Here is a 25162-nt window from a genome sequence, read left to right on the forward strand (position 1 = left end):
CCTGGAGCAGCAGGGCCCACACCCAGCCAGGGCTCCTTCCTCCTCTGGAGCCCAGGCCCCAGCATGGGTGCTCCACAGCCCCACAGCATGGGTGCTCCACAGCCCCACAGCATGGGTGCTCCACAGCCCCGCAGCATGGGTGCTCCACAGCCCCGCAGCATGGGTGCTCCACAGCCCCGCAGCATTCCCATCCCACAGCACTGCCACTCCACAACCCCACAGCATTCACATCCCACAGCCCCACAGCATGGGTGCTCCACAGCCCCACAGCATTCCCATCCCACAGCCCCACAGCATGGGTGCTCCACAGCCCCACAGCATTCCCATCCCACAGGCCCACAGCATGGGTGCTCCACAGCCCCACAGCATTCCCATCCCACAGGCCCACAGCATGGGTGCTCCACAGCCCCACAGCATTCCCATCCCACAGCCCCACAGCATGGGTGCTCCACAGCCCCACAGCATTCCCATCCCACAGCACTGCCACTCCATGATCCCACAGCATTCCCATCCCACAGCCCCACAGCATTCCCTCCCCACAGCATTCCCACTCCACATTCCCACAGCATTCACATCCCACAGTCCCACAGTGTTCCTGCTTCACAATCCCATGGCCCCACATCCAAGCCAGGGCTCCTTTGCCCCTGTGGAGCCCAACCCCACAGCATTCCCATCCCACAATCCCACTCCCTTTATTTGACAGCAGCTCTGCTGGCAGAGATCCAGGTGTTGCACAGGTGTCCCAGGTGTCCCTGTGCCACAGCCCTCCTGTGAACACCACCAGAGCCCAACTCAGGCATTCTGTTCTTCCTTCTGGCTCGAATGAGGCAGGCCAAGAAAGTTCAGAGCACTACTGAATTCCTCGCTTTTATTACAAAAATGGGAATGATCACTTTGATCAAAATGAAAAAAGTTTTGCTCACACCGTGTACATGAAAAACTCTAAATACAAAACTCATCCCAAACACAGTTTGTGCTTTTAAAAAAGAATGAAGGTGGTTTAATCCCTGCCCCCTCCCATGCTACAGAACCCGTGTTGGCAGCTCTGCCAAGGCCCCAATCCCAGCACAGCCCGGCCCTGGCACAGCTCCCTGGCATTGGGCTGGGAGCAGGACAAGCCTTGGCTCCAGCCCTGGGCCAGGGCAGCTCTGGGGCAAAACCAACCCAAACCCCCACAGCTTCACCCACTCAATTATGGAATCATGAGACCGACGAGAATTCTTCTGATACTCCATAAATTAGTGCAGGGAATTAAAAAAATCATTTATGGTAAATGAGAATTGTACAGAGACCATTTATCAGTTACCAGCACACGAATCTTGCTTCACACATACCCTGTGAGCAGCGGCTCGGTTCACATGCAGAAGACCAAAAGCAGGTGGCACAACAGTTCCTTCACAGCCCAAAATTAGAAAAATATAATTTTTTTTATTCCATCTTTGTTGAAACTGCAGCACAGTGAACTCGGCTCCCTCGGGGATCAGGTTGTGTGGTAATACTGTCCGTAATTCCAGGCGTTCTGGTAGTTGTACTGGAACCAAACACAGCAGCAGCCACCGCGTCAGTGCCTGCTGGGAGCCCCTGGGGCAGCACAGCCCCCCCAGCCCCTCTGTGCCAGCACAGCAGCCCTGGAACGCAGGACAGCGGTGCCATGCCCTCTGCAACAGCCTGGCAGAGGCAGGGAAGGCAGGCAGGGCTGGAGCTACCACAGGGGCCACAGGACAGATCCTCAGCACAACACAATCCAAATGTCCCGAGCTGGGAGGCACCCACAGGGATCACCCAGTGCAGCCCCGTCCCTGCAGACACCCCAACAATCCCAGCCTGGCATCCCTGTGCTCCTGGGGCTCTGGCAGCCTCGGGGCCGTGCCCATTCCCTGGGGAGCTTTTCCAGTGCTTGTTCCACCCTCTGGGGAAAGAGCCCTTCCCTGATCTCCAGCCTGAGTCCCCCTGGCCCAGCTTCAAGGCTGCCATTCCTGCAGTGTTCTGCATGAAGCTCAGGGCATTTTTCCTGGCCTAGCACTGGACAGTCTGTGCTGGATGAGACTGCTCCCACTGCCTGACTTTGGCAAGAATTCCTGACCTGGCTGCAGACAATGCCCCAGCAGGGCTAGCCAGGGCTTGTGCCCCAGCTGTACCACTGCTCCCCCAGCTCTGGGAGCTCTGCAGACTGAACAACACTTTTCACAACACCACCTCAAGTCTGCCATGGATTTAAAAAACACATGGCTGTGGCAGCAGGGACATGGGTCAGTGAGGGCCTTGCCAGTGCTGGACTGGATGGTCTTAGAGGGCTTTTCCAACCCCAACAATTCTATTCCAAGCTAAAACGCCCTGGAGGAAGAGCCCCAGAGGACAAGCTGATTTTGCTGGTGCCATGTACCAGCAGAACCCATTCCAAGGCACTACAGGAATCACTGCCTGGACACAGCCACTATCCAGGCACACAGGAAAGGGGCACCCCACGGCCAGTCTGGGCAGAAGAGTTCCACACAGCTCCCCCTGTGCCCTCCCTGTGTGACAGGACAACCACCAAACTGCTCCTCGCTCCACACAGGAACACTGAGCACTTGTGGAGCACACCCAGGAGGTGCCAGCAGCCCAAGGAGCTGAGTTTTGTTTCCCAGGAGCTGGAAGTTTGCAGGCAGCCCCATACCTGGTACCAGGCGTTGTAGTTGTAGGCAGCCTGGTTGACCTGCATGTCCCCGTCCATGAGCTGTGCCGACGCCAGCCCCGCCTCCTCCGTCAGCAGCTTCTTCTCGTCCGGCTCCTCGGAGCTGCAGGGAACACAGCCTGTTCTGGCACCTCAGAGCAGAGCTGGGCAGCCTAAACTCTGCTCAGCTGGGTGCCCTGGGCCACAGGGGTGAGGGATGGACACTTTGGGCTGTGCTGCAGAACAGGCTGGCTTGAAAGCTGGTGCCCAAACTGAGACAGCAAAGGCACGGTCCTGCTTAGAGACTGAGTTACTTTACCAGCACTGTTAGGCTCAACTCAACTCAAAATCTCAGCTCAATAACTCAAAAACTTATTTTCCAAAATTATTTCCATCCCTGGAAGTGTCCAAGGCCAGTATGGATGGAGCTCTGAGCAGCCTATGGAAGGTGTCCCTGTTCATGGCAAGTTTTTGGGCTTTAAGGTCCCTTCCAATGCAAACAATTCTGTCAATATTTAAGGCAGCACAGCTCTATTTAGTATACACCTCAAAGGACTAAAATAACGTGATTCTATTCTCACATCAGGGGGTTCAAAGCTGACAAACACCTCCACTGACAGCCTAAGGAACCCCCCAGGGTGAGGCTGCTCCCTGCCCTGCCCGGGGCAGCTGGGCTCAGTCCGTACCCGTTCTCCGCCCGCCGCTTCAGCGTCTCCTGCTCCTTCAGCAGCGCCTGGTGCTCGTCGTAGGCGTCCAGGAGCCTGGGGAGAGCACAGCCAGTCAGGCCCTGCAGTACCTGCAACACCTGAGCAAAGCCTACTGGGAGCTCTAAGAGTACAGCAAACTGCAATGTAACACATTCTAATGAGTGACCACCAACAAACAGGGGAAAGCCAACTTGGTTCTGTTCACAACAGCTCCAGTTCCCAACCGGCTCAACTTCCCTCACACCTTATGCAGTTTTTATCAAGCTCCTTTATAAAGAAGTTTTCTAGAAGTGATTTGTGATTCAGCTGCTCCTTTCGAGCCTGCTGGTGATGCTACCCACAGCAGCACAGAGATGTGGGAACCAGCATTTAAACACTGGAAATTATTCCAATCCCAAAGCAGCCTTTGCCCATCGAGCAGGGAAGAACCAAGTGTGGTTAATGCAGCACAGGAGAGCCCAGCTAAAATTCTCACAAGTATTGAAACACCCCCTCATCTGCAGCATCTCACAAAACCTGCAGCTTCTGACAGTGTGCTCTGGATGAAAAGCGTTCCTCGTACTCAATTCTGTGCTCTGGGATTATTTGGGAACTGTAAAATTCTTTGTGTTGATCTGTCTCAGATCCTAAACTTGCACTGACTGGCTGCCATGCAGACGCAGCAGAATTTAAGGACAGCTATTGTTAAAAACATACAAAGCAGAAAAACTGACTTGTCATTAATCCTTCTGGGTTATTTAGCTGAAAAATGTAAATAAAAACAATAGACAATTAAGAGGAAAAATATATTGTAGCATTGAATTAGAACTTGCATTTCTGGTGTATCCTCCCACAGAAGTGCACAGTTGTTGACAGTGCTGAACACTGAAAAATCTGACCAGTGCAGTTTTGGAAACAAGCAGCAGCTCCCAGGGAAGAGTCTCAAAGGACACCTGTGTCACAGAGCTGTCCCATTCCCCTGGGGAGCACCTCCCTCCATAGGGCTTAGGAAGGGGAAACCACAGGAAAACCTGGCAGGCAGCAGAGCTCTGCTCAGTGAGGGCACTTCAGATAAAAGGGGCAATTGTCTGAAAAGAATTCCTGTATAAAAATCTATTCCTGTTTACAAATCTATTCCTGTTTAACACCAGGAGGTTGCTTTAGAAAAGCAGCTGTTCCTTACAAAGAGCTGATGGCACAAATGAAATAATTTCACAGAAGCCACTACCCCACCCTTTTCCCAGCACTCTCCCAGTGACCCCAGTTTGGCCATTGCCCACAGGACATCTTACTTGTTCACATCAGACCCAAAATCTTCCAGGAATTCCACTTTTCTCTGTGAGAAGGTGATCCTCATTTTGATGGACAAGGCCCCATGGATGGCCTTGTCAAAGCAGCTCAGGATGTTCTCCTCATTCTGCTTGAGGTCACCACTGTACTCCATCTCCAGCAGGTTCAGGTACAGTTTGGTGTTTTCCTGTGCAAAACAGGCATTAGGAGGTGCACACCTGACCCTCCCAGCAGGTTTTTAACTCTGTTACACACCACAGTTCACCCCACGAACACACACAATGACAGGCAATAAAGGGATTTTCCTCCCCCTGGGCTGGTTTGTTGCACAAACACACCAGAAGTGACCAACACCACAAACCCAGGTGCTGCACTTTGCTGGCAGCATCTGAGTGTCAGATATTCCTGTGCTGACACCAAACCACCAAACACTGCCCCCACACCAATAACACTGAACACACTGAGAACGTTTAAGATTCTAAAAATTAAAGGTGCAAAGCACATCGTGCTTCTGGTGGGAAAAGGGTTCAAACTTCCAGATTCCCAAAGTGGGACGTGGCAACATCAGTTTAGAGGGACTGTTGTCTCCATGCAGTAATGGGACATTACATCCAGTTACAACACCTGTCATCACTGTTGCCACGTTTTACAAAATGCTTCAGAGAGAGAGAAAGACACCAGGGTGGTTTGAGTTTTGGGTAAGAGAGCTGAGAGGGAACACATACTTTGTCCAGTTCTATGGCTTCTGACAGCACTTTTCTTGCCTTTGGCAGGTTTTTCTGCACTTTGAAGAGGTGCCGGGCCAGTTTGATGGCATAGAAGGAGGCTTCACTGATGGACTTGGCATTCCTGACAGCATCTTCCAGCAGCTGCTCCGCCTCCTCCATGTTGCCGTGCCGGCGCTCCAGGCTCACCCTGCGCAGGCGGATCATGGCCAGCCCCAGGATGCACTCCTCAAACGTCTTCAGGATCCTTCTGGCTTCATCAATGTTGCCTGCAAGAGCAGCGAGATGCTTTAGGACAGGGCAGACCCCAGAGGTCCCCCAGCAGAGCCCCCCTGCTCTGCGGCAGGGCTGCCCTTACCCTGCTGCTCCTCGAAGGCTGCCCACAGCATGTGCACCATGGGCTTCTTGGGCAGGTGGATGGTGCAGGCCCTGCTGTACACGTGCCTCACGCCCTCGATGCTGTGGTTCTCCATGTATTTGGCATACTAGGGTTGGAAACAGAGCAGAGACCAGCCAGGTTAAAGCTTGTATTTGTCTCCAAGAACATGCCAGAACGATAAAATTCTTTTGTTTAAACCCATTCAGCACCTTTATGGAACCACTAGACTAGTTTCTGTAAGGAAGGACGTAGAGAGGCAACGCAGTTGGCAAATGCAGCAGTCAAATCTGGTTGCAAGCAGACCATCTCCTAATGCAACAGATATAGTTATAGATGAACAACGTTCCACAGGGTACAAGGGTTAGTCACCAGGTCAAGGTGTGCACCAGCAGAGCCGTGAGCTGCCGCCCTTACCTTGATCCAGAAGTCCTCATAGAGGGCACATGAAATGACACATCTCTCAAAGAGGACCACGACTCGCTCGTGAGTGCCATTCTCTATCTCAAACTCTAAGTACTCTTTCCAGTTTTTCAGCTGAATTTTCTCCAGAGGTTTTACATGAAAGTAAGGCCTCTTGATCTGCAAGAGTCACAGGATGCAACTGGTGATTACAAACACACCACCAAGGGGGTCAAACAATAACAGCCACACAACCAACACTCAGTTCCTGCCATTTCAGTGACCAGGGCTCCGGGGACACCTCCTCATCTACTCAATCCAGGGTTATCCAGGTATGGATCAAGGGATTTACTGCAGTGATATTCCAGGCTAGAAACCTCCTTTCCTAGAGAGCTTTTGGAGTGCAAGTGTTTAGAGATGCTGGAGGAGGACCCAAGGCAGCCCAGGGGCAGTGGCATTATGGACACACTGGACATTGCCCATATCCATCCACACAGGAGAAGTGCTCACTGTGGGACATCCAGCCCACAAATTCAACTCAGAATTTGGTTGAGAATCATGACAAGGAAAGACAGAGCACTGAACTGGACTTCCTATCAAATATTTACATCAATCTGGTAGTGAGACCACAAATTCAGCACCATTGTCTTGTTAATTAACCCTCTTGTGGCTGCAAGAGGGACTGGGTGGGACAGAGCTCAGCACAGAAAATTAAACATTGCTCTGTTTAAATTGCAATTGCTTTGTCTGGCATCCTGCCAGAGATCCTCTGCTTTTGCTCACCATGTTTATTGCATTTGATTATCTCTCTCCTGTGCTGTAATTTCCTCTCAGATCCAAACCCGTACAAGTGGATGAAGAACTTAGAGTAATTAAGGAGAATCCAATTCTTCAAAGCCACCTGAAATTCAAAGCCAATCCCTCCCTTCATGCTCCTCACTGATCTCTGGTGTGGAACCCAACACTCTGTGGCCATTTTGCCCAGCTCACAGTCCCATTCCTGCTGGGAACAGCTCTAGGGAACCCCCAGCCCTGGGTGGGCTCTGTGCTGTCCTTAATGGACAGGCTGAGCTCTGCACGTGCAGCTCCCCCCAGCCCCAGCCCCTCGGGGCTCCAGAGCACACAGTGCTGCTAACAAGAGCAGTCTGTGGCCAGCAGCAAGGGGACACTCAGCTTCCCACACCTTTCCTGCCCAATGCCCACAGCTCCAGGGTTCTCCCAGGTCCCACAGACTGGCAGCTTAAGGCTTCCCAAGGCAGGAATCTGGGACTCTGCTCTGCTCCCTGCTGCCACAGGTCACAGCTACAGAGCTCGCTGACAATGGCTCTGCCTGTGAGCTCCTGGGCTGTGGAGGCACCTGGCCAGCCCCACCCAGGGCAGGCAATCACCAGTTCTGACACCCAGCTTAGTAAAGAGTCTCTGAAAATCTGTCCCAGCTGGGTAACACAATGGACTCTTTAGAACAAGAAGTAAAGTTAAAACAAGAACCATGTTTGCCAGGAAGAAAACTATAAAGACTGAGATGAAAACCTCATGTTGTTTTTTCAAATGGAATCCAACCTAACTCTACAGCAAAAGCTGTATATTTGCTGTGATCAAATTATTAGTTTAATTAATTACTTTTAGTACATTATACAGAGGAGGTCCAAAACAAAAGCTACCTGATTAGTGTGTAATGTTACAATACAAAACCACAGGAGTTTCATTCTCCTCTGAGACCAGGCTTACCTTTCAAAGGGAGTCCCCTCCATCCCCTCATGCCTTTGCACCACCCCAAGGCATGAGCAGCACTAACTCCCAGGACTCACTGGCTTAGCAAACATTACAGCACCTTGCCTCTCTCCAAGCACTGCTCTGAGATCTTTACATCACCAGGTGCCTCTTCACAAGAAAAACGGCAGAGAAGTGAAACTGTTCCAACTTTGAGTCTCTGTTCAATCCCCTCCCAACAGTTTAAGTTAAGGCTGTTTCACACAATTCCCAGCTCCCAGTCCTGCTCCCAAACCACTGCTGGTGCTGCCTCACACAAACCCCACCCCACTTACCGCTTCCTCAAACGTCCACCTCTTACTGACTTCATGCTCGTTGTGGTTAAATATCTCCTGATGGATCTCAATGATTCTGTGCCTCATGTTCTCTATCTCAGTGATCAGCTAGAACAGAATGGCAGAAAATGTAACACAAGCAGACATGCTATCACCTTTGTAACTGCCTCCTGTGCCAGGGACGTGCATGGATTCTCCCTGAGCAGCCAGGGGAGGGCTGGGAGCTTCTTCTCCACACTGCCTGATGGAGCCCTGGGCCTTAGCACACACAGCTGAACTGGTGTTTATCCTGTGCTAAAGCTGACTGGAGATTAAGGATGGATTTGGATCCAAGTCAGCCCTGGTTTCAGTGTGTCTGTGTTTTCACCAGCAGCAATTCCTCTGGACAGCTCCAGGCTTTCCTAGGCCTGTAACAGTCTGAACCTGCCCAGGCCACTGCTGATGAGGAGCTTTTTAGACCACAGATATCAATCTGCTGACCTGGAATAATTACTGTTTGTTCCTTAGGTTTTGTACACCACTCCTTTCATTTTCTAACACATTTCTTTAACACCCCTGCACTTCTCAGCACTGGAAGGGGCTGTCCAGTTAGCATGCAAGCCACAGGGCAGTGATGTGCAGGAGCTCTCTGGGCACAGCTCAGGTGCCCCAGAGAAGGACAGGGTGCCAGTGCCCACCCCATGCAGGTGCCTTGGTGGGGTCAGTGATGCCCTCAGGGCTGCAGGGCACTGCTGGGCAGGAGCTCTCTGGGCACAGCTTGAGTGGCTGCAGTGGAAGCCCTGCCCCAGCCCCAGGGAAGGGCAGAGGTGCCTGTGCAGGTACCTTGGTGGGTCAGTGATGCCCTCAGTGCCACAGGGCACTGCTGTGCAGGAGCCCTCTGGGCACAGCCCAGCCCCAGCAGACTGAGCTGGCTGCAGTGCAAGGCCTGGCCAGCCCAGAGGGGCAGGGCGGTGCTGTGTGCAGTACCTTGGTGGGTCAGTAATGCCCTCAGTGTCACAGAGCTGGCTGCAGTGCAAGGCCTGGCCAGCCCAGAGGGGCAGGGCGGTGCTGTGTGCAGTACCTTGGCAGGTTCAGTAATGCCCTCAGTGCCACAGAGCTGGCTGCAGTGCAAGGCCTGGCCAGCCCAGAGGGGCAGGGTGGTGCTGTGTGCAGTACCTTGGCAGGTTCAGTGATGCCCTCAGTGTCACAGAGCTGGCTGCAGTGCAAGGCCTGGCCAGCCCAGAGGGGCAGGGCGGTGCTGTGTGCAGTACCTTGGCGGGGTTGGTGATGCCCTCAGTGTCACAGAGCTGGCTGCAGTGCAAGGCCTGGCCAGCCCAGAGGGGCAGGGCGGTGCTGTGTGCAGTACCTTGGTGGGTCAGTAATGCCCTCAGTGTCACAGAGCTGGCTGCAGTGCAAGGCCTGGCCAGCCCAGAGGGGCAGGGCGGTGCTGTGTGCAGTACCTTGGTGGGTCAGTAATGCCCTCAGTGTCACAGAGCTGGCTGCAGTGCAAGGCCTGGCCAGCCCAGAGGGGCAGGGCGGTGCTGTGTGCAGTACCTTGGCAGGTTCAGTGATGCCCTCAGTGTCACAGAGCTGGCTGTAGTGCAAGGCCTGGCCAGCCCAGAGGGGCAGGGCGGTGCTGTGTGCAGTACCTTGGCGGGGTCGGTGATGCCCTCAGTGTCACAGAGCTGGCTGCAGTGCAAGGCCTGGCCAGCCCAGAGGGGCAGGGCGGTGCTGTGTGCAGTACCTTGGCGGGGTCGGTGATGTCCTCGGTGCCGCAGGGCAGCTCGTCCCCGTCCTCGCCGCTGTGGCCGCTGGCGGCCGCCAGCTCCCGGCGCAGCTGCACAAACTGCTCTGTGGTCAGGAAGTCTCGGGGCAGGTTGTTCTGGATGTGCTCTTTAAACCTAGCAAAAGCCACAAAGAGGCACTGCAAAGGGGCTGTTTCACGCTGCACTGCTGCCCAACAGGGCACAGCTGTGAATCCCAGGGGGTTCTGCTTTACTCCATGGCCCCTGAGTGACACCGAGTGCTGCCAGCTCACACCCACAACTGCCAGCACCCATCACCCTCACAAGTGTCATGTGCCAAAGGACAGAAGCCTTGCCACGGAAAAGAGATGGCAAAGGACAAAATCAGTTATAAAGGAAATAATTGATTTCCCACACCAAGAGATGTGGGAAAGACTGCGTGCAATTTAACTGAGGTTGCTGCTCAAGTCTCCCTACCAATGCAGAATTCCACTATCTAAAACTTAACCAGGATTCCTCTTTAGTCAGTTAAATTGGTGCTTCACCACACGTGGGCATTGCACAAGCAATAAAGTCCAGAACTGCTCATTCTGATTTCTCAAAGACATCCTCTCTTCTCCCCCACACTTCCAAAGCCTGTCCTTATTCCACAACAAAACCTCTGAATTTACCTAAAACCAAATTCCTCAAATGTGCATCAGTACTTTCAAACAATCAGTCCAACTGCCTGAGTATGTAAGTAAGTAACTACATGAACCTGTTCCAAGTTCTTGTGCTCATGGCATTAAGTGCCTGCTCTCCCTTTACCTCTGGAAGTGATGGCTGTAGAGCTGCGTTGGGATTCCCAGGATGCGGTCATAGATGGATGTAACTTCCCTTAGGTTTCCCTGGTCATTTTCCCAGTTTATATACATTTCCCAGAGTCTGTCAGAACGGAAATCTGTCCCAGCAGCCAGCACTGCGTGTTCATAGGCTCTGGAAAAGGAAAGGTTTTACACTGGTTTCTGGATACCAGGACCAGAAGGAAAGGAAAGTCCTGGCCCTTATTAAAGGTTATGAGCATCCTCATTTCCTTGAAACTAGACTTATATTCATTATTTACATACTTCAGAGTGTTTTCCAGATATTTACAGAAAGGTGTCTAGAGATTTCGAAAGCTCACACTCATTTTTTGCCTCCAGCACTTCCACAACAGAACAAGTACAGGCAACAGCAAAAGCCACTGGCAGGAACACAAGATATTAGGAAAATACACAACCTTTACCACTTCTGTGTTGTACAGACTCCAAACCCACCAGTGCAGCAGCGTGACACCCAAAAGCTGTGCAGCAATTCTGCACATTGGTTCAGATTCAATTCCAGTTCAATTAAGCCTCCTTCTGATCAAACTCTAGCCCAACTCTTCAACTGGGTCCACTGCCAGCCACAGCCAGCAGACACACTCCTAGCCCTACCCTGGAAACGCCAAGGAATTAAATTCCAGGATTCCAAATGCTGCACTAAGTAATTCTTAATATGTCTTCAGACATCCAGTCTGAAGCTCTCAAGCTTCTTCCCCTTGTACCACACTGGACAGTCTCCCCCTTCTTATGGAAACTGGCTCCATCACCTCTTAATTTAAAAATCCTTACAGTGACACCAGGTTGTCATAATTCTGCCCCTTGTCCTAAAAACACAATAACCTGATCCCAGTGGTGTGTATGGGTATCAGGCTGCTCCCAACTCACCCCCTGATGGTACTGTTAGTTTCAGGATCAGCAGGGTCCAAAGTCTCCTTTAGGAAGTTAATATAATGTATCCAAAGATCAACACTAAGAGGAATTGCCTGAAGCCCTCGGCGATAGACCTATGAAGAGAACATGAACTGTACTTCAAATCCTTAATGGGGTCCTAAGAGAGAGGCAACACTGTGTTATCCGGTGAACCTTAGAAATACTAATTACTGGAATTTTGTTTAAATAATCTACCATTACCATTCGGGTGGAGGTTGGATAGAACATGGCAATGTTCTGATCTCCACGTGCAGAGTCTTGATCTTCAAAGCGCAGCGGTCCCTGCATTCTGACCAGGTTGTGTGGGCAGGCTTTGGGGTACAGACCATAGGGCACAGACCCATTAGAGCATCATTGACAGCGTCTGACCAAAAATGCAATAAGATGGAGCAATTGTGACCAGCAAACCAACTATTATTGTTTTGAAAATGAGTAATAAATGGAAGTGACAGAAAAGCCCTGCCCTACTTGTTAAGCTGCAGTGTAATACAGAGGCTTGCACTGCAAAGCTTGACAAACTGTAGAGGTTTAACGCACCTGCCAACAAAGAGAGAGAACATTAGCTCCAAATGCCACAGCTGTGACACGTGCAAACACGTCCCTCGAGCCCTGGCCGTGCAGGGCAGGCACTGGCAGCCCAATGACTCGCAGTGGGACAGTCATTGGTGGCTTTGGGACTGGTGGCAGCGCTGGCCCCGGGCCCTACGTACCTCGTCTGACTGCTTGACGTTGTCGTGGCGCTTCTCCAGGTCCGCGTACTTCTTCCAGTACCCATAGCAGTAGGGGTAGTGTGAGAAAAACCTGTCAAAGGCTTTCCTGGCTGCTGGCAAGTGGTTCTGTGGGAAACAGAGCGAGCACAATCAGTGCTTCCCTTAGCAACAGCTTCAGGTTATTTTAAATACAATTATTATACTGTGTTAGAAATGCCTGGTGTTATTTTGACATTGACAACCCAGGCTACTGGAAGGTGTCCCTGAACATGCCAGGGGGGTGGAGCTGGATGAGCTTTTTAAGGTCACTTCCAACCCAAACCATCCTGGCATTTTATTATTAAATGACAGCAGTGGCAAGGACGGCTGCCTTAAATCAGTGTCTGTGACAGCTTGATGCCCATTCTACATTTGCCACTGGAATTGCACAACTTTAGTTTTCTTTGTTTATTTATTTCAGGGAAACTGAGGAGACAGGGGCAGGTACTAACCTCCTGCTCTACGTACTGCAGTAAATAAACCCATCCTGTGAAATCCTGCGGATTGTCCTCTACTACTTTCCAAAACTTGTCAAAATCCGGAGGGAAGTCAGCCTCGATATCTGTGGTCTGTAAGCTCTCAATGTTTGGGATTTCGCTCTCCTGCGTGTTGTCCTCGTTGAGGTCTGGGGAGCTGTCTGGGGACTGCTCCATCTCGGTGACACTCATGATCTCGGTGCTGAAGTCCATGTGCTGCTCCTCGGCCGCGCTCTCGGCCTCGGGCTCCGCGCTCTCATTGCCCACAGTTGGCTGCTCCTCCTCCGTGCTCTCTGCGTTCTCCATGGCACCGCTGTGAGACTGGATCCTGGGGGAACAGCTCCCTTCAGTACTCCTGGGGCACAGCTGGGCTGAGATCCCAGCTCAGGTGCTCCAGGCGTCCCTGCATGTCACCACCACCCCCATGGCACCTGCCTCACACATCAGCCTGGCTCAACAAGAAAAAATATTAACGGCATCGATTTTCACATCTGCACAGACAAATCACTGTGGGTGTAGGGGGATGGAATATAGGTAAATAAAGGAAGTATAGAATGTAATCTTACCCCCTAAAGACTTGCAGCTGAACCAATTATTAAGGATTATTAAGGAGTAGGCCTGATGTTAACAGGCCACAGCTGTAGCCAATAAGAAGAGTGTTATACAAGAGTGGAGTGGGTGGCTGAGGGGAACTGCAGTCAGTTGGGCACTGTGAGGACAAGGAAGAGTCAGTGCCTGGAGGAGCTGCCCGTGAGAAACATCAAGGAGGCACAAAACTCTGGCAATATGGAACCCTTGCAATGGAATGACAACAGTGTGTTTCTAAAAACCTATCACAGGGGCTACCAAGGTATAAAAGTGAAACATTACAGTATTCCTGTAGGAGTCCAGTGGAAGTTTATCCTAAATAAAGAATTATGTTCAAATTCCATAGAAATACTAAGGCTGGAAAAGCTGGCTGAGACCATCAGGTCCAAGTCACTCCAGCAGTGCCAGGGCCACCACGGACCCATGTCCCTAAATTCATTCAATTTTCCTACTCAGTACAAGTCAGTAAATTCTTTGTGAAATAAACAGGTGTTAAAAGGTGCCCACAACACCAGGCTAAAGCAAAGACAAGAATGCCTGTCAGCACCAACTCAGTCCCCATTAGTGATGTCCAAACACACCCAGCAGCACCAGAGAGCCACAGAAATGCTCTGGCAGCCCCTGACCTGCAGCCCCTCAGTCCCAGGTGCTTCCTCCCGGCCCTTGGGACAGACTCCTGCTTCCTCCCACTCCTCCTTTGATGTCCCTGCCAAGAGCCACGGCCTGGCCCTGCCCTGCTGTGCCAGCACCAGGCCAGCCTGACCTGGCTGGGTGCCAGCCAGCCTGGGCTGATCCCAGCCTTCCCTCCCAGAGCTGGGGCAGGGACACTGAGCCAAGCCTGCTCCGTGCCCCGGGTGGCTCTGTGCCCCCAGGGACACCACCCTGCAGGACACAAGAGCTCCCAGCTCTGAGTGCAGCTGCCATGAAGGACAGTGCTGGACTGACACCCTCACACGCTGCACTGCACTCCTGGCTCCTCCTGAGCTCTCCTTGCAGCAGGCGGCAAATACATTTGGGATTTCAAAAAGAAAGCACAAGTCCCCAGCCCAGAAGTCTCCAGAGTTCTTTCACACTGAAAACCTGAAGAGACAACATGCAGAGCACTGCTTTCACTTCAACAAGGGCATGGAGAAGACACCGTTACATACTGGGGTGAAGTTCTTGCCAGAAAGGAAAAATTTCTCTCACTTATCTTCAGCAGCTTCAATTCTTGGGATAACAGCTCCTGTTTTCCCAGGAGTTCACCAAGCCAAGGAACTTCGGCACAGTGTTCAAGACTCCACGTGGCCTACGCTGCAAGTTTTCTAATAACTGCTCTTTAAAGTATTTCTGCTCTCCATCGTTAGGCAGCCATGGCTGGGAGCAGCCTGGGGTAGTGGTGGGTGTCCCTGCTCACGGCAGAGGGTGGAACTCCATGGGCTTTGCAGTGTCTGCCAGCCCAAACCATTCGGTGACTCTAGATTTTGAGAAAAACCCCTCATTTGTAACATTAAGTTATACATTAAGTATCAAAGAGTATCACTGTGCCTTTCCCAGTGCAACAGGCAGAGATCTGAATCACTCAAAGGCTGCTCACTTCTGAGGGTGCCTCATGCAGGTTCTAAAACCGAGTGGTAAGGGGAGGGAGTGACACAAACCGCAGCCCCAACACTAGAAAAAATAGTTTCAAGGCTATTTACAGCTCTAAAATTTAATGTAACAGTGACAGAGGTAACTAGTGATGGGACGAGAGGAAATGGCTTCAAATTGCACCAGGAGAGGCTCATGTTGGATATTGGAGAAATTTCTTCATGACAAGGCTGTCCAGCCCTGGCACAGCTGCCCAGTCCACATCCCTGGGGAGGATTTTATTTAAATCCCTGGAGGGATTTAAAGCCCTGTGCATGTGGCACTTGGGGACACGAGGTGGCCTTCGCTGCACGGGAGAATGGCTGGACTTAATGATCAGCCTTAACAATTCCATGGATTCTGTCATCATTAGAAATGCAGTAATTCACAACCTAAACTTATTCTGATGTTTAACAGATGTTTTTTCTCTCTAGCTGATTCAGAACACATATTCCATCTTAAAAAAACAGCTCTCCAAATCCAGGTGTATTCAGATGAGGAGGGGAAAAAGGATGAGGGAGAAGCTGTAGGGATGGGCACACAAGGGCTGGGCTTGTGAAAACCCACAAGGATTGGCACACGTGGCTTCAAACTGAAACCAAGTCTGTCTGACAGCTCTCCCAGCCAAACACCTTCCAGTCTGATCCCTGGCATATCCCAAAATCTGACAGCAATCCATGGCTTAAACCAGCCAATGCAACAGGCCACGAAGGTCCAGGGGTGGGGCACACCAGGGAAACTTCATTCCGGGGTTTCCACCTTAATCTTTATTCCCCCACCTTAACTCCAGGGGTTTTCACGTAAATTCCAAAGCATTTGACATCACACACGCTAAACAACTGAATCAGAGTATCAGACAGCTACACACACTGGTATTAAATAATTGATGCCAACATGTATTACTCAGCCTGTTACCAGCAAAAGACTGCTGTACACAAAACTGCCGCTCATAAACGTGAATGAACTAATGGGAAAAAACCAGGGAAACTGCAGAGGGGCAGGAATGCGGAGCCTTATCTGAGCTCTGCCCAGAACGCTCCATTCACACCCCTGATAAGGCGCTGCTGGATCCACCCGGGGCAGGGCCGGCATTGGGTTTGAATCACGGAATCATTTACTGGAAAAGCCCTTCAAGGCCATCGAGTGCCCGATCCCCACCTCGCCACCAGCCCAGAGCTCTGAGTGCCACGTCCAGGCATTCCTTGGACACCTCCAGGGATGGGCACTCCAAACCTCGCTGGGCAGCCCCTGCCAAGGCCTGAGCACCCTTTCCACGGGGAAATTCCTGAAGATGTCCACCGTGAGCCTGCCCCGGCCCAGCCTGAGGCCGTTCCCTCTCCATCAGGGCCTCTCGGGGCCCAGTCTGAGCAATAACGTCACAAACCGCGCGGCGCGGAGCGGTTCGCAAGGGCCCGTTACTCGCCCAGCGGCCGTTCAACGCAGACAACGGGAACACAAGGATACCACAGGGATACCGGGATACACCCCCAGGGCAGAGTTCCCCTCTCGAGCAAACCCGAGGCCTGGCAGCGGCCGCGGGGCCCACACGGCGCTCGGAGCGCCCCGCGCGCGGCCCGGCCCGGCCCGGCCCAGCCTCCGCCCGCCTCGGCTTCCCGCCCCGGCTGTCCCTCGGCTCGGGTGCTCCCGGCCGCTGTGGGAGCTCCCCGCTCTCCTCCCCTTGGCCCCGTGCTGCCGCAGTCCCTCGCCCCTCGCCGGTACCTGCCGGGGCCGCCACAGCCGCCGCCGCCGCCGCCTCGCCCGGGCCTCACGCACCACGCACCGCGCACGCGCAGAGCGCCCCGCGCGCGCGCACCGCCCGCGTGCCCGCCTGCCCCCGCGCGTGCGCACCGGCCGCCCCCAGCGCCCGCCCCTTCCCGCCAAATGGCGCCGGTCCTTGAGGGGCAGGGCTGTGACAGAGCCCGGTACGGGACTAGATACAACCCGGTAAAGGGAATAGAATAAATACAGCCCCCAATGGAAATACATCCCAAAATCATTTGGATGGGAAGACACTTCCAAGATAACCCAGTCCCGCTGTCCACGCAGCAGTGTCACTGTAGCCCTCAAACCACTAAACCATGTCACCCACAGCATGGCCAGGAATTCCTGAGACACCTGCAGGGATGGGCACTGCAACCCTCCCTGGGCAGTGCCAAGGCCTGAGCCCCCTTTCCATGGGGAAATTCCTGCTGTGCCCACCCTGAGCTGCCCTGGCCCAGCCTGAGGCCGTTCCCTCTGCTCCTGTCCCTGTTCCCTGGAGCAGAGCCCGACCCCCCCGGCTGTGCCCTCCTGGCAGGAGCTGTGCAGAGCCACAAGGGCCCCTGAGCCTCCTTTGCTCCAGGCTGAGCCCCTGCCCAGCTCCCTCAGGGATTCTGCAGCCCCTGCCCAGCTCCCTCAGGGATTCTGCAGCCCCTGCCCAGCTCCCTCAGGGATTCTGCAGCCCCTGCCCAGCTCCCTCAGGGATTCTGCAGCCCCTGCCCAGCTCCCTCAGGGATTCTGCAGCCCCTGCCCAGCTCCCTCAGGGATTCTGCAGCCCCTGCCCAGCTCCCTCAGGGATTCTGCAGCCCCTGCCCGGCTCCCTCAGGGATTCTGCAGCCCCTGCCCAGCTCCCTCAGGGATTCTCCAGCCCCTGCCCAGCTCCGTTCCCTCCCCTGAACATGCTCCAGCTCCTCCATGTCCCTTTTAAAGTGAGGGGCCCAGAGCCAATCCCAGGATTGGAGGTGCCTCGGCAGTGCCAGCACAGGGGGACAGCCACTGTCCTGGCCCTGCTGCCACAGTATTCCTGGTCCAGGCCAGGTGCCTTTGGCCTCTTGCCCACCTTGGCACGCCTGGGCTCACGTTCAGCCACTGTCACTGGGTTTCTTCGAGCAGAGCAGCTTTGAGCCCCTCCTCCCCAGCCCTTTGCAGAAATACATCCCTGTACAGAAATAAATCCCTTTATTTATATATCCCATTGTGTCCCATGTCAAATGTGTCCAGAGCCTGCAGCTGAAGAAGGGTCAGGGTTCATTCTCCCCACTGCCCAGCCCTGAGACAACAAATACTGCACCACTGCCTGTGGGGGTACAAAAATACATGTTTTTCACAAACAGCACTGCATCACTGTGTCCAGGACTCTCTTCCACTTCTCCATGTACAGTGCAGTGCTGATGTAACCGTGTGGTTCTTCATGGACAATCCAGGGACAGGTCCTGGGCTGGAGCCTCTGGAGGGAAGCACAGATGGGCTGGAGCAGCTCCTCCATGGCCGTGCTGGTGACAGTAAGGGGAGCCAGCCCCACACTGCCCAGCACAGCTCTCCCAGAATGGCCCAGTTCAGCCCCACACACTGTCCCAGTTCAGACCCTCAGGCTGGCCCAGCACAGCCAGTCCAGGCCCTCAGGTCAGCCCAGCACAGCTCCCCAGGCTCTCCCAGCACAGCCCAGTTCAGCTCCCAGGCTCTCCCAGCCTGGCTCTTGGTCTCTCCCGGTGCAGTCCAGCCCAGCCCAGCTCCAGGGCTCTCCCTCAGGCACCGTGCCCAGTTCAGGGCAGCACCGTCTGTCTGTCCGTGTGCCCGGCTCAGGCGGCGCTGGAGCTTCACCTGCAGGGACGGCCATGTTACGATTTTACGTTCCCGTCTCCAAAAGCTCCTCCAGGTTCTTCCTGATGTGCGGGGGCTGGGCCGCGGCGTGGGCGAGCAGGCCAGGGCCCATCTGCGCCCACAGCGCCTGGGCCAAGGCGGCCGTGGCCGTGCGGGGGCCGGGCACGGAGCCGCCGCCGGCAGAGCTGCCCAGCAGGTGCCACAGCACGGGCAGCACCTTCTGCTCCACGGCACAGGGCTTCCGAGGGTACAGCTCTGGCACCAGCTCTGCCGGGAGAAAACACTCATTTCAGTTACACTTGCAATGGGACCCCACATGTGAGAGGGGTACAGTGCTTGGGTACCAGCTCTGCCAGGAGAAAACATTCATTTCAGTTACACTTATCCCCACATGTGAGAGGGGTACAGTGCTTGGGTACCAGCTCTGCCAGGAGAAAACACTCATTTCAGTTACAGTTATCCCCACATGTGAGAGGGGTACAGCTCTGGCACCAGCTCTGCCAGGAGAAAACACTCATTTCAGTTACACTTGCAATGGGACCCCACATGTGAAAGGGGTACAGCTCTGACACCAGCTCTGCTGGGAGAAAACATTCATTTCAGTTACACTTGCAATGGGATCCCCAGTTCTGAGAGGGGTACAGCTTTGGCACCAGCTCTGCAAGAAAATATTCATTTAAACTACAATTTCTATGGGATCCTGGCCTTTGAGAGGGGTTCAGCTCTGGCACCAGCTCTGCAAGGCAGCAAGAAGGAGTCAGGATAAAATATTCATTTAAATTACAATTTCTATGGGATCCCGGCCTTTGAGAGGGGTTCAGCTCCGGCACCAGCTCTGCAAGGCAGCAAGAAGGAGTCAGGATAAAATATTCATTTAAATTACAATTTTGATGGGATCCCTGCCTTTAAGAGGAGTTTAAAAGCACTTAAATCATCTCCTCAAACTGCTGCTGTACACAAGTTTGCTGTTGCAACATCATCAGCTCCCATAAAAAATACCAGATTTTCCCACAACCACTCCTTTGATTATCCTCTCCCAGGAGTTTACACAGTAGCACCAGTGCTGCTGATAATTACACTTTCCATTAAGCTAAAAAAACTCGAAGAAATGAAGGGGATTTTAGGTTGGGTTTTTTTTCAGTTAGGATTCTCATCAGGACCTTTATTTTTCACAGTGTAAGGTCTGGTATTTCCAATTTCCCCTCTATCTCACAAAGAAGCAGTAGATCTTTAAGAAAAAAGCAGCCTTATACTGTAAATATAGAATCATAGAATGATGGAATATACTGAGCTGGAAGGGACCCACAAGGATCACAAGTCCACCTCCAGGCCCTGCACACATACATATAAAATATGTATCAAATAAATATATATGTTTATAGGATGAAATATTTTCCTCAAGAATGAATTCAGTGTTTCATTAGCAAATGTTTCCCTCTCTCCCAGAACAGCCTCTTCTGATATATAATACAAACACTCCAAAAATCCCAGCAAGAGAGGCTGTTTAAAGGCTGTTTAACACCCTCAAATTTAGGGATATTTCAAGAACAGCCTGTCCATTGTATTATTGAGTTCCATTTCACACAGAACTGCTCTGAAAATGAGCCAAGGAAATGTTTGGTTCAAGCATATTTCCCATAAAGACATTCCTTGTCCATTTAAAGCATGGAAATTCAGCTTTTCTCGAGGAATTCCTGGCTGGGAGGGTGGGGAGGGGCTGGGCTGGAACTCCCAGAGCAGCTGTGGCTGCCCCTGGATCCCTGCAGGGATGGACACTGGGGCTTGGAGCACCCTGGGACAGTGGGAGGTGTCCCTGCCATGGCAGGGGTGGCACTGGGTGGGATTTGAGGTCCCTTCCAACCCAAACCAGTCCAGGATTCCTGGCAAGAGCATCAGGGAATGAGCACTGGCAGAGGGAATACAATGCTGTGTTAAAATTATTATATGCTTAAGGTATTTATAAATGTTAATCCTTAAGGCATTTAAATAGATGAGGAATTTACATTTAAATTAAATCCTTAATATATTTATAAATATTTATAAACTCCAGGTAGTTATAGATCTTCCATCTGACTATATAATACCAATGCTAACACTAATCCTTTGTTTTGTCAGCAATAGCTCCAATTTCCATTAAAGAGCTGAAATGTGACAACTGCTGTACAACCTCCTGAGACAGAAGGGAAGGTGCAGACCCACCTCCACCTTGCAATTAATTTCCCTAATTAAGGGCACCCAACCAACCAAACAAGCAAAGGAAAGCAGCACTTTACCAGCCAGCTTTTCTGTCAGGTCCTGCTTTGCTTTTCCACTCAGGAACTGGGCTTTTGTGCAGAACGGCTGCAGGAGCAGGGAGGTGTCTAAAGGCAAAGAGCAAAACACATTAAATTCTTAAATGGAAATTAAATTATCTGGAAATAAACACAATATGGGAAAAGGTAAATAAGAAAATGCTATGGAAAAATAACCAAAGCGCTACCGAGCAATATCAAGGTGATTTGTGTGGTGCAAATAAACCCAATGATTTTTACACAGTGTAGCAACCCTGTGCAACTCTTGGAAAGAGTAACACTTTCAATTTACAACTTAATCACCACAGTTAAAACTGCTTCAAATTAAGAGAAAATAAATTGCTCACCTAAGTGTTGACATAGAGCCTGGATGACATTTGTGGCAGCTGCATAAATCCCTGGGTTTTTGGAGTTGAGGTTGTTGTCCACTATGGCAGGAATTAACATGTTGATCACAGGTGACAAATTGTCTTTGAGCAGTGGAATCATCTTGTGCATGGCCTCCAAAGCCACCTGGGTCACTTTGCTGTTGGAATCGTGCAAGCGAGGCTTGAAAGCATCGAAGATCTGGAAAAGCATCCAAGCAGCACCCGTGGAACTGGGAATCAATAAAGCTCATTACCTGCTTAGTGCTACCCTTTAATTGTCCACCTTGGCCAGTGATGGCTCTGCTATCTCCAGGGGTTGGAAACAGATGTTCTGTAAGGTCCCTCCTACCCAAAGCACTCTGAAATTCTGGGATTCTGGGATATGCAAATACCTGGGATCATTTTTTAAGCAAGTCAAACCAGATTTGCTATTTTAACCCCATGCATTGATCTGATCTGAAGCCCTGCAGTGCAGTGACTCCAGGCACAGTGACTCTCAGTGTGACCCAGATTTCCTGCCAGCCAGTATTTTTAGGAGACATGGCTCTGTTCAGCACAGGGAATGTCTCAAAGTTTCAAACCCATCCACAGTTTGGACACCAGGAGGTTCCACAGCACAATTCCATCATTCCACACAAAGATATGGCACTGCTGGAGGACAAGCTTGGGTTTCCTTCCATTGTATCTGTCTGTAATTTACAGCTGCTGGATGTTTCTTTCTCCTACAGAACCTCCTTTCCGATTGGACAGGATCCTCATCCTGAGCTTTAGCACAGTAAATTTGGCATGATACTTTCCTCACCTTCTCCCACACAAAAACTTGTAACACTACTTAGAGACAGTTTTACAGTTCTTCATTAATCGTTTCTGCTTTTTTCACAACTATTCCATATTTGATATTTACCCAAGAGTGGTGTGAAAAACAGCACAAAGATTCCAGAAATCATGGAATCACAGACTGGTTTCCATGCGAAGAGATGCTAAAGCCCATCCAATTCCACCCCCTGCCATCATCAGGGACACTTTCCACTATCCCAGGCTGCTCCAAGCCTCATCCAACCTGGCATTGGACACTGCCAGGGATGGGCCAGACACAGCTTCTCAGGGCAGTGGTTCAAAAGAGTCCTGAGTGAAAAATTCCACATTTTTCCTCCTGTTCCCTTCCTTTCCTCTCTTAGTGCCTCACACAGACCCCCCTGCTCCTCAATGCTCTCTGTCCATCACCCTTATTCCAAGAAGGATCCAAGACTTTTCTCAGAAAATTTGGTGACCCTGACACCTTGTGCAGGCTGCCCTAGAGCAGAGGCTGGATGGAGTTCCAGAATAAAGCAGGGATTGATTCAAAGCATCTCCTCCATGGATGCACCTTGGGCAGCACCAGAGCCCAGCCAGGCCTGCACCCAAGATGAACCAAAATGGCCCCAAAATGCACGGCCGGGCACGGGGTCTCTCCCTGGGATCAGTTCTGCTCCATTTGCACCTTGCAGTTCATTGTCCCATTCCAGCTTTAGCCCCTGCAGTCCCACCCTGCTTGTTTTTCTCTCTCCAGCCCACGGGGTTTGTGCTCTGGGGCTGAGGTTTGGATCGTTTGTCCTTGGTGCCCAGCTGGAGCAGGAATTGTTTTGTCTCCCTGCTCTGTGCACAGAGCTCAGCATCCCCTGATATGGAGCCCAGACCCTCACACAAAAGACCCACACACAGAACATGAAAATACAAAAGCTGAACCTGAGGCATCAGCCCAGCTCTAAGCCCTCTGAATGCCAGCCTGTGGCAGGCAGTGTTACCTGTTGTAGTGTGCTTTTTAGTTTTATTAATGTGCTTGCTGTTTAATTTGTAATTTTGTAATTTCCTTATGCCGTCCTTTTCTCTGCCTTTAGAGTGGCACAGGTTGCCTATTTTGTATTTTATGTTTTAAAAACTAGACTCGTTCCTTTATTGTTATTTAGTTTAGTTAAGTGTTAGTTTTTTGTTTGTTACCTAGCTATTTTCTGCCAAGTTTTAAACCCCTTCTATCCATACCCCTGCCCCAGAACTTTCTTTACTCCTCCTTTCACAAAATGCCAGTCTCTCCCTGATCCTGCCCTTTTGCCTAGAAACTTCCTTGTCAGTTTTGTATTCTTTCAAACCCCATTAGTTCACTGAAGCTCTTCTCCTCCCTTGAAATCCTTCATTGGTTTATACACCTTGTATTCCCCACCTCCCCCAATTTAGAAGCTGTTGTTTGCCCCCAGTTCGGGGTCCTGGGACGAGGGGGAGTTTTGCCATCTAACAAAGCTACCCCGAGTTCTACCCCAGGCCCGTGCTGTGGCCCTTTTGCTCCGCTGGTAGCTGGGATTCTGGGGGTCTGCGAGAGGGGCCTGTCACCCCCTGCCAGCATGCACCAGGAGGTGTGGCAGTTACCCTGACGATGTTGGGCAGCACCAGGCCGGGGCTGCTCTCCGTGTCCAGCAGCAGCTGCCGCGCCCCGCGGATGCGCTCCCGGAAATCTCTGGCGTTCAGGGAGCCCACGAGGTCCCTGAGGTACTCCTCGCCCTGCAGGGCGCTGCGGGGGGCTGCTCTGCGAGGGGCCTCCTGGCTCTCCGTGCTGTCCCTGTGGGAAAGGGGAATGGCATTCCACGAGCTGCAACAGGAGGCTCACCCCACACATTCTCTTCAGTAGCAGAAGTAAACACAAAGTTTTACCTTAAATATGGTGAATTTAAAAGAAATCACCTAATAGTAATTATTGTTCCCAAAGTCTTATGCCCACTCTGCTCCAAATGCAGGTGGTTTTGTGACTGGGAACAATTGGGAACTTCCCTTACATCATAGCCACCCCACTGAAATCCGATCAGACTGACAACAAACCCCCACTATTTACTGTCCCCTATCCACTAGTAACCCAACACCCCTCCCATTGCCACCCCACTACCACAACCAACCCCATCCCAAAACCCCCAAACTTATTGTAGTTTAAATCTTTATTTCCAGAGTACTTTAAAGGCTGACCTCAGTGCAGGTGTTACCTCAGCAACTCTCCATGCTGAGCTGAAAACCCAACAGCTCTTCCTAGAATATTTAAAACCAAATTCCCTGTGGCACCTGATCTCATTAGGGAGTCATGGAAAGAATCCTAAAACCTGTGGAATCACCTCTCTGTCCAGGTATTTACAGACCATCCAGGCAGTCATTACCTCACTCCTAATTCCTGAACACAAGGCTTGGATGGGAATGGAATAAGCAATCTAAATTGATCAGTAAATGTAGAACCAGTTATTATTTTGAACTGTGGAGGGTTGTGCTAAAGAACTCTGGTTCTGAAGAGACACTGCAGTCACAGCCCTCTGAACTCTGTGTTCTTGGATGCAGTTTTTGGCTTGCTTTAAATCTGGGAGTGCTTCTTTTTCAGCTCATTGAATCACAAACCATGGAATGGCTGGGGTTGGAAGGAACCTTCAACCTCACCCAGTGCCACCCCTGCCATGGCAGGGACACCTCCCACTGTCCCAGGGTGTCCCATCCCCAATGTCCAGCCTGGCTTTGGGCACTGCCAGGGATCCAGGGGCAGCCCCAGCTGCTCTGGCAATTCTGTGCCAGGGCCTGCCCACCCTCCCAGAAAGGATACACTGATGTGTCCTGGGGTGCTCCTCAGTGTTCCTGTATCCCAGATCCAGCTCAGCCAGGGACCCTCTGTGTGTGTGTGTGTGTGTGTGTGTGGTGCTGTCCTGGGGGTTTGTAAAATCCCCCCACTCAGGCACTTTGTGGGATTTCTCTGTGTGGTGCTGCCTTTGCAGTTTCTTGCTCTTTGCTCAGGCAGATGTTCTTTTTTCTTCCCTTTTTGAGCTCCCTTT

At 51.7% G+C, this 25162-nt stretch overlaps 2 protein-coding genes and 1 non-coding gene across 10 annotated transcripts in view; all 3 read right to left on the minus strand.

The window, feature by feature from the left end:
* Positions 1-841: 841 nt before the first annotated feature.
* Positions 842-16886, minus strand: PRPF39 (pre-mRNA processing factor 39). Of its 2 annotated transcripts, XM_036384841.2 has the most exons (14): positions 16814-16886; positions 12875-13226; positions 12384-12509; positions 11629-11747; positions 10709-10876; positions 9901-10057; positions 8178-8285; positions 6148-6312; positions 5713-5839; positions 5355-5623; positions 4632-4816; positions 3340-3414; positions 2657-2777; positions 842-1531 (listed from the first exon to the last, which is right to left on the minus strand). In XM_036384841.2, the coding sequence occupies exons 2-14, from the start codon at positions 13202-13204 to the stop codon at positions 1481-1483; spliced, it is 2001 nt and encodes a 666-aa protein (XP_036240734.1). In that variant the 5' UTR covers positions 13205-13226; positions 16814-16886; the 3' UTR covers positions 842-1480. The 2 variants fall into 2 exon arrangements, with proteins under 2 accessions (XP_036240734.1, XP_036240735.1); XM_036384842.1 differs by lacking the exons at positions 12384-12509; positions 12875-13226; positions 16814-16886 and adding an exon at positions 11875-12336.
* Positions 5186-5271, minus strand: LOC118687967 (small nucleolar RNA SNORD127). Its single transcript, XR_004980418.1, has one exon. It is a non-coding gene; the product is annotated as a small nucleolar RNA SNORD127 (small nucleolar RNA).
* Positions 16887-18014: 1128 nt separating the features above from the next.
* The window catches only part of TOGARAM1 (TOG array regulator of axonemal microtubules 1), a 38834-nt gene continuing 31686 nt past the window's right edge, over positions 18015-25162 (minus strand). For 2 of the 7 annotated variants that reach the window (XM_054515303.1, XM_054515302.1), the window contains 4 exons: positions 23733-23922; positions 21312-21531; positions 20947-21033; positions 18015-18940 (listed from right to left, as the gene is read on the minus strand). In XM_054515303.1, coding sequence (XP_054371278.1) covers positions 18699-18940; positions 20947-21033; positions 21312-21531; positions 23733-23922 — 739 coding nt within the window. In that variant the 3' untranslated portion in view covers positions 18015-18698. The other 5 variants (XM_054515306.1, XM_054515305.1, XM_054515307.1 and 2 more) reach the window with 5 other exon arrangements.

Source organism: Molothrus ater, chromosome 6 (genome assembly GCF_012460135.2).
Source record: "Molothrus ater isolate BHLD 08-10-18 breed brown headed cowbird chromosome 6, BPBGC_Mater_1.1, whole genome shotgun sequence".
NCBI lineage: Eukaryota > Metazoa > Chordata > Aves > Passeriformes > Icteridae > Molothrus > Molothrus ater.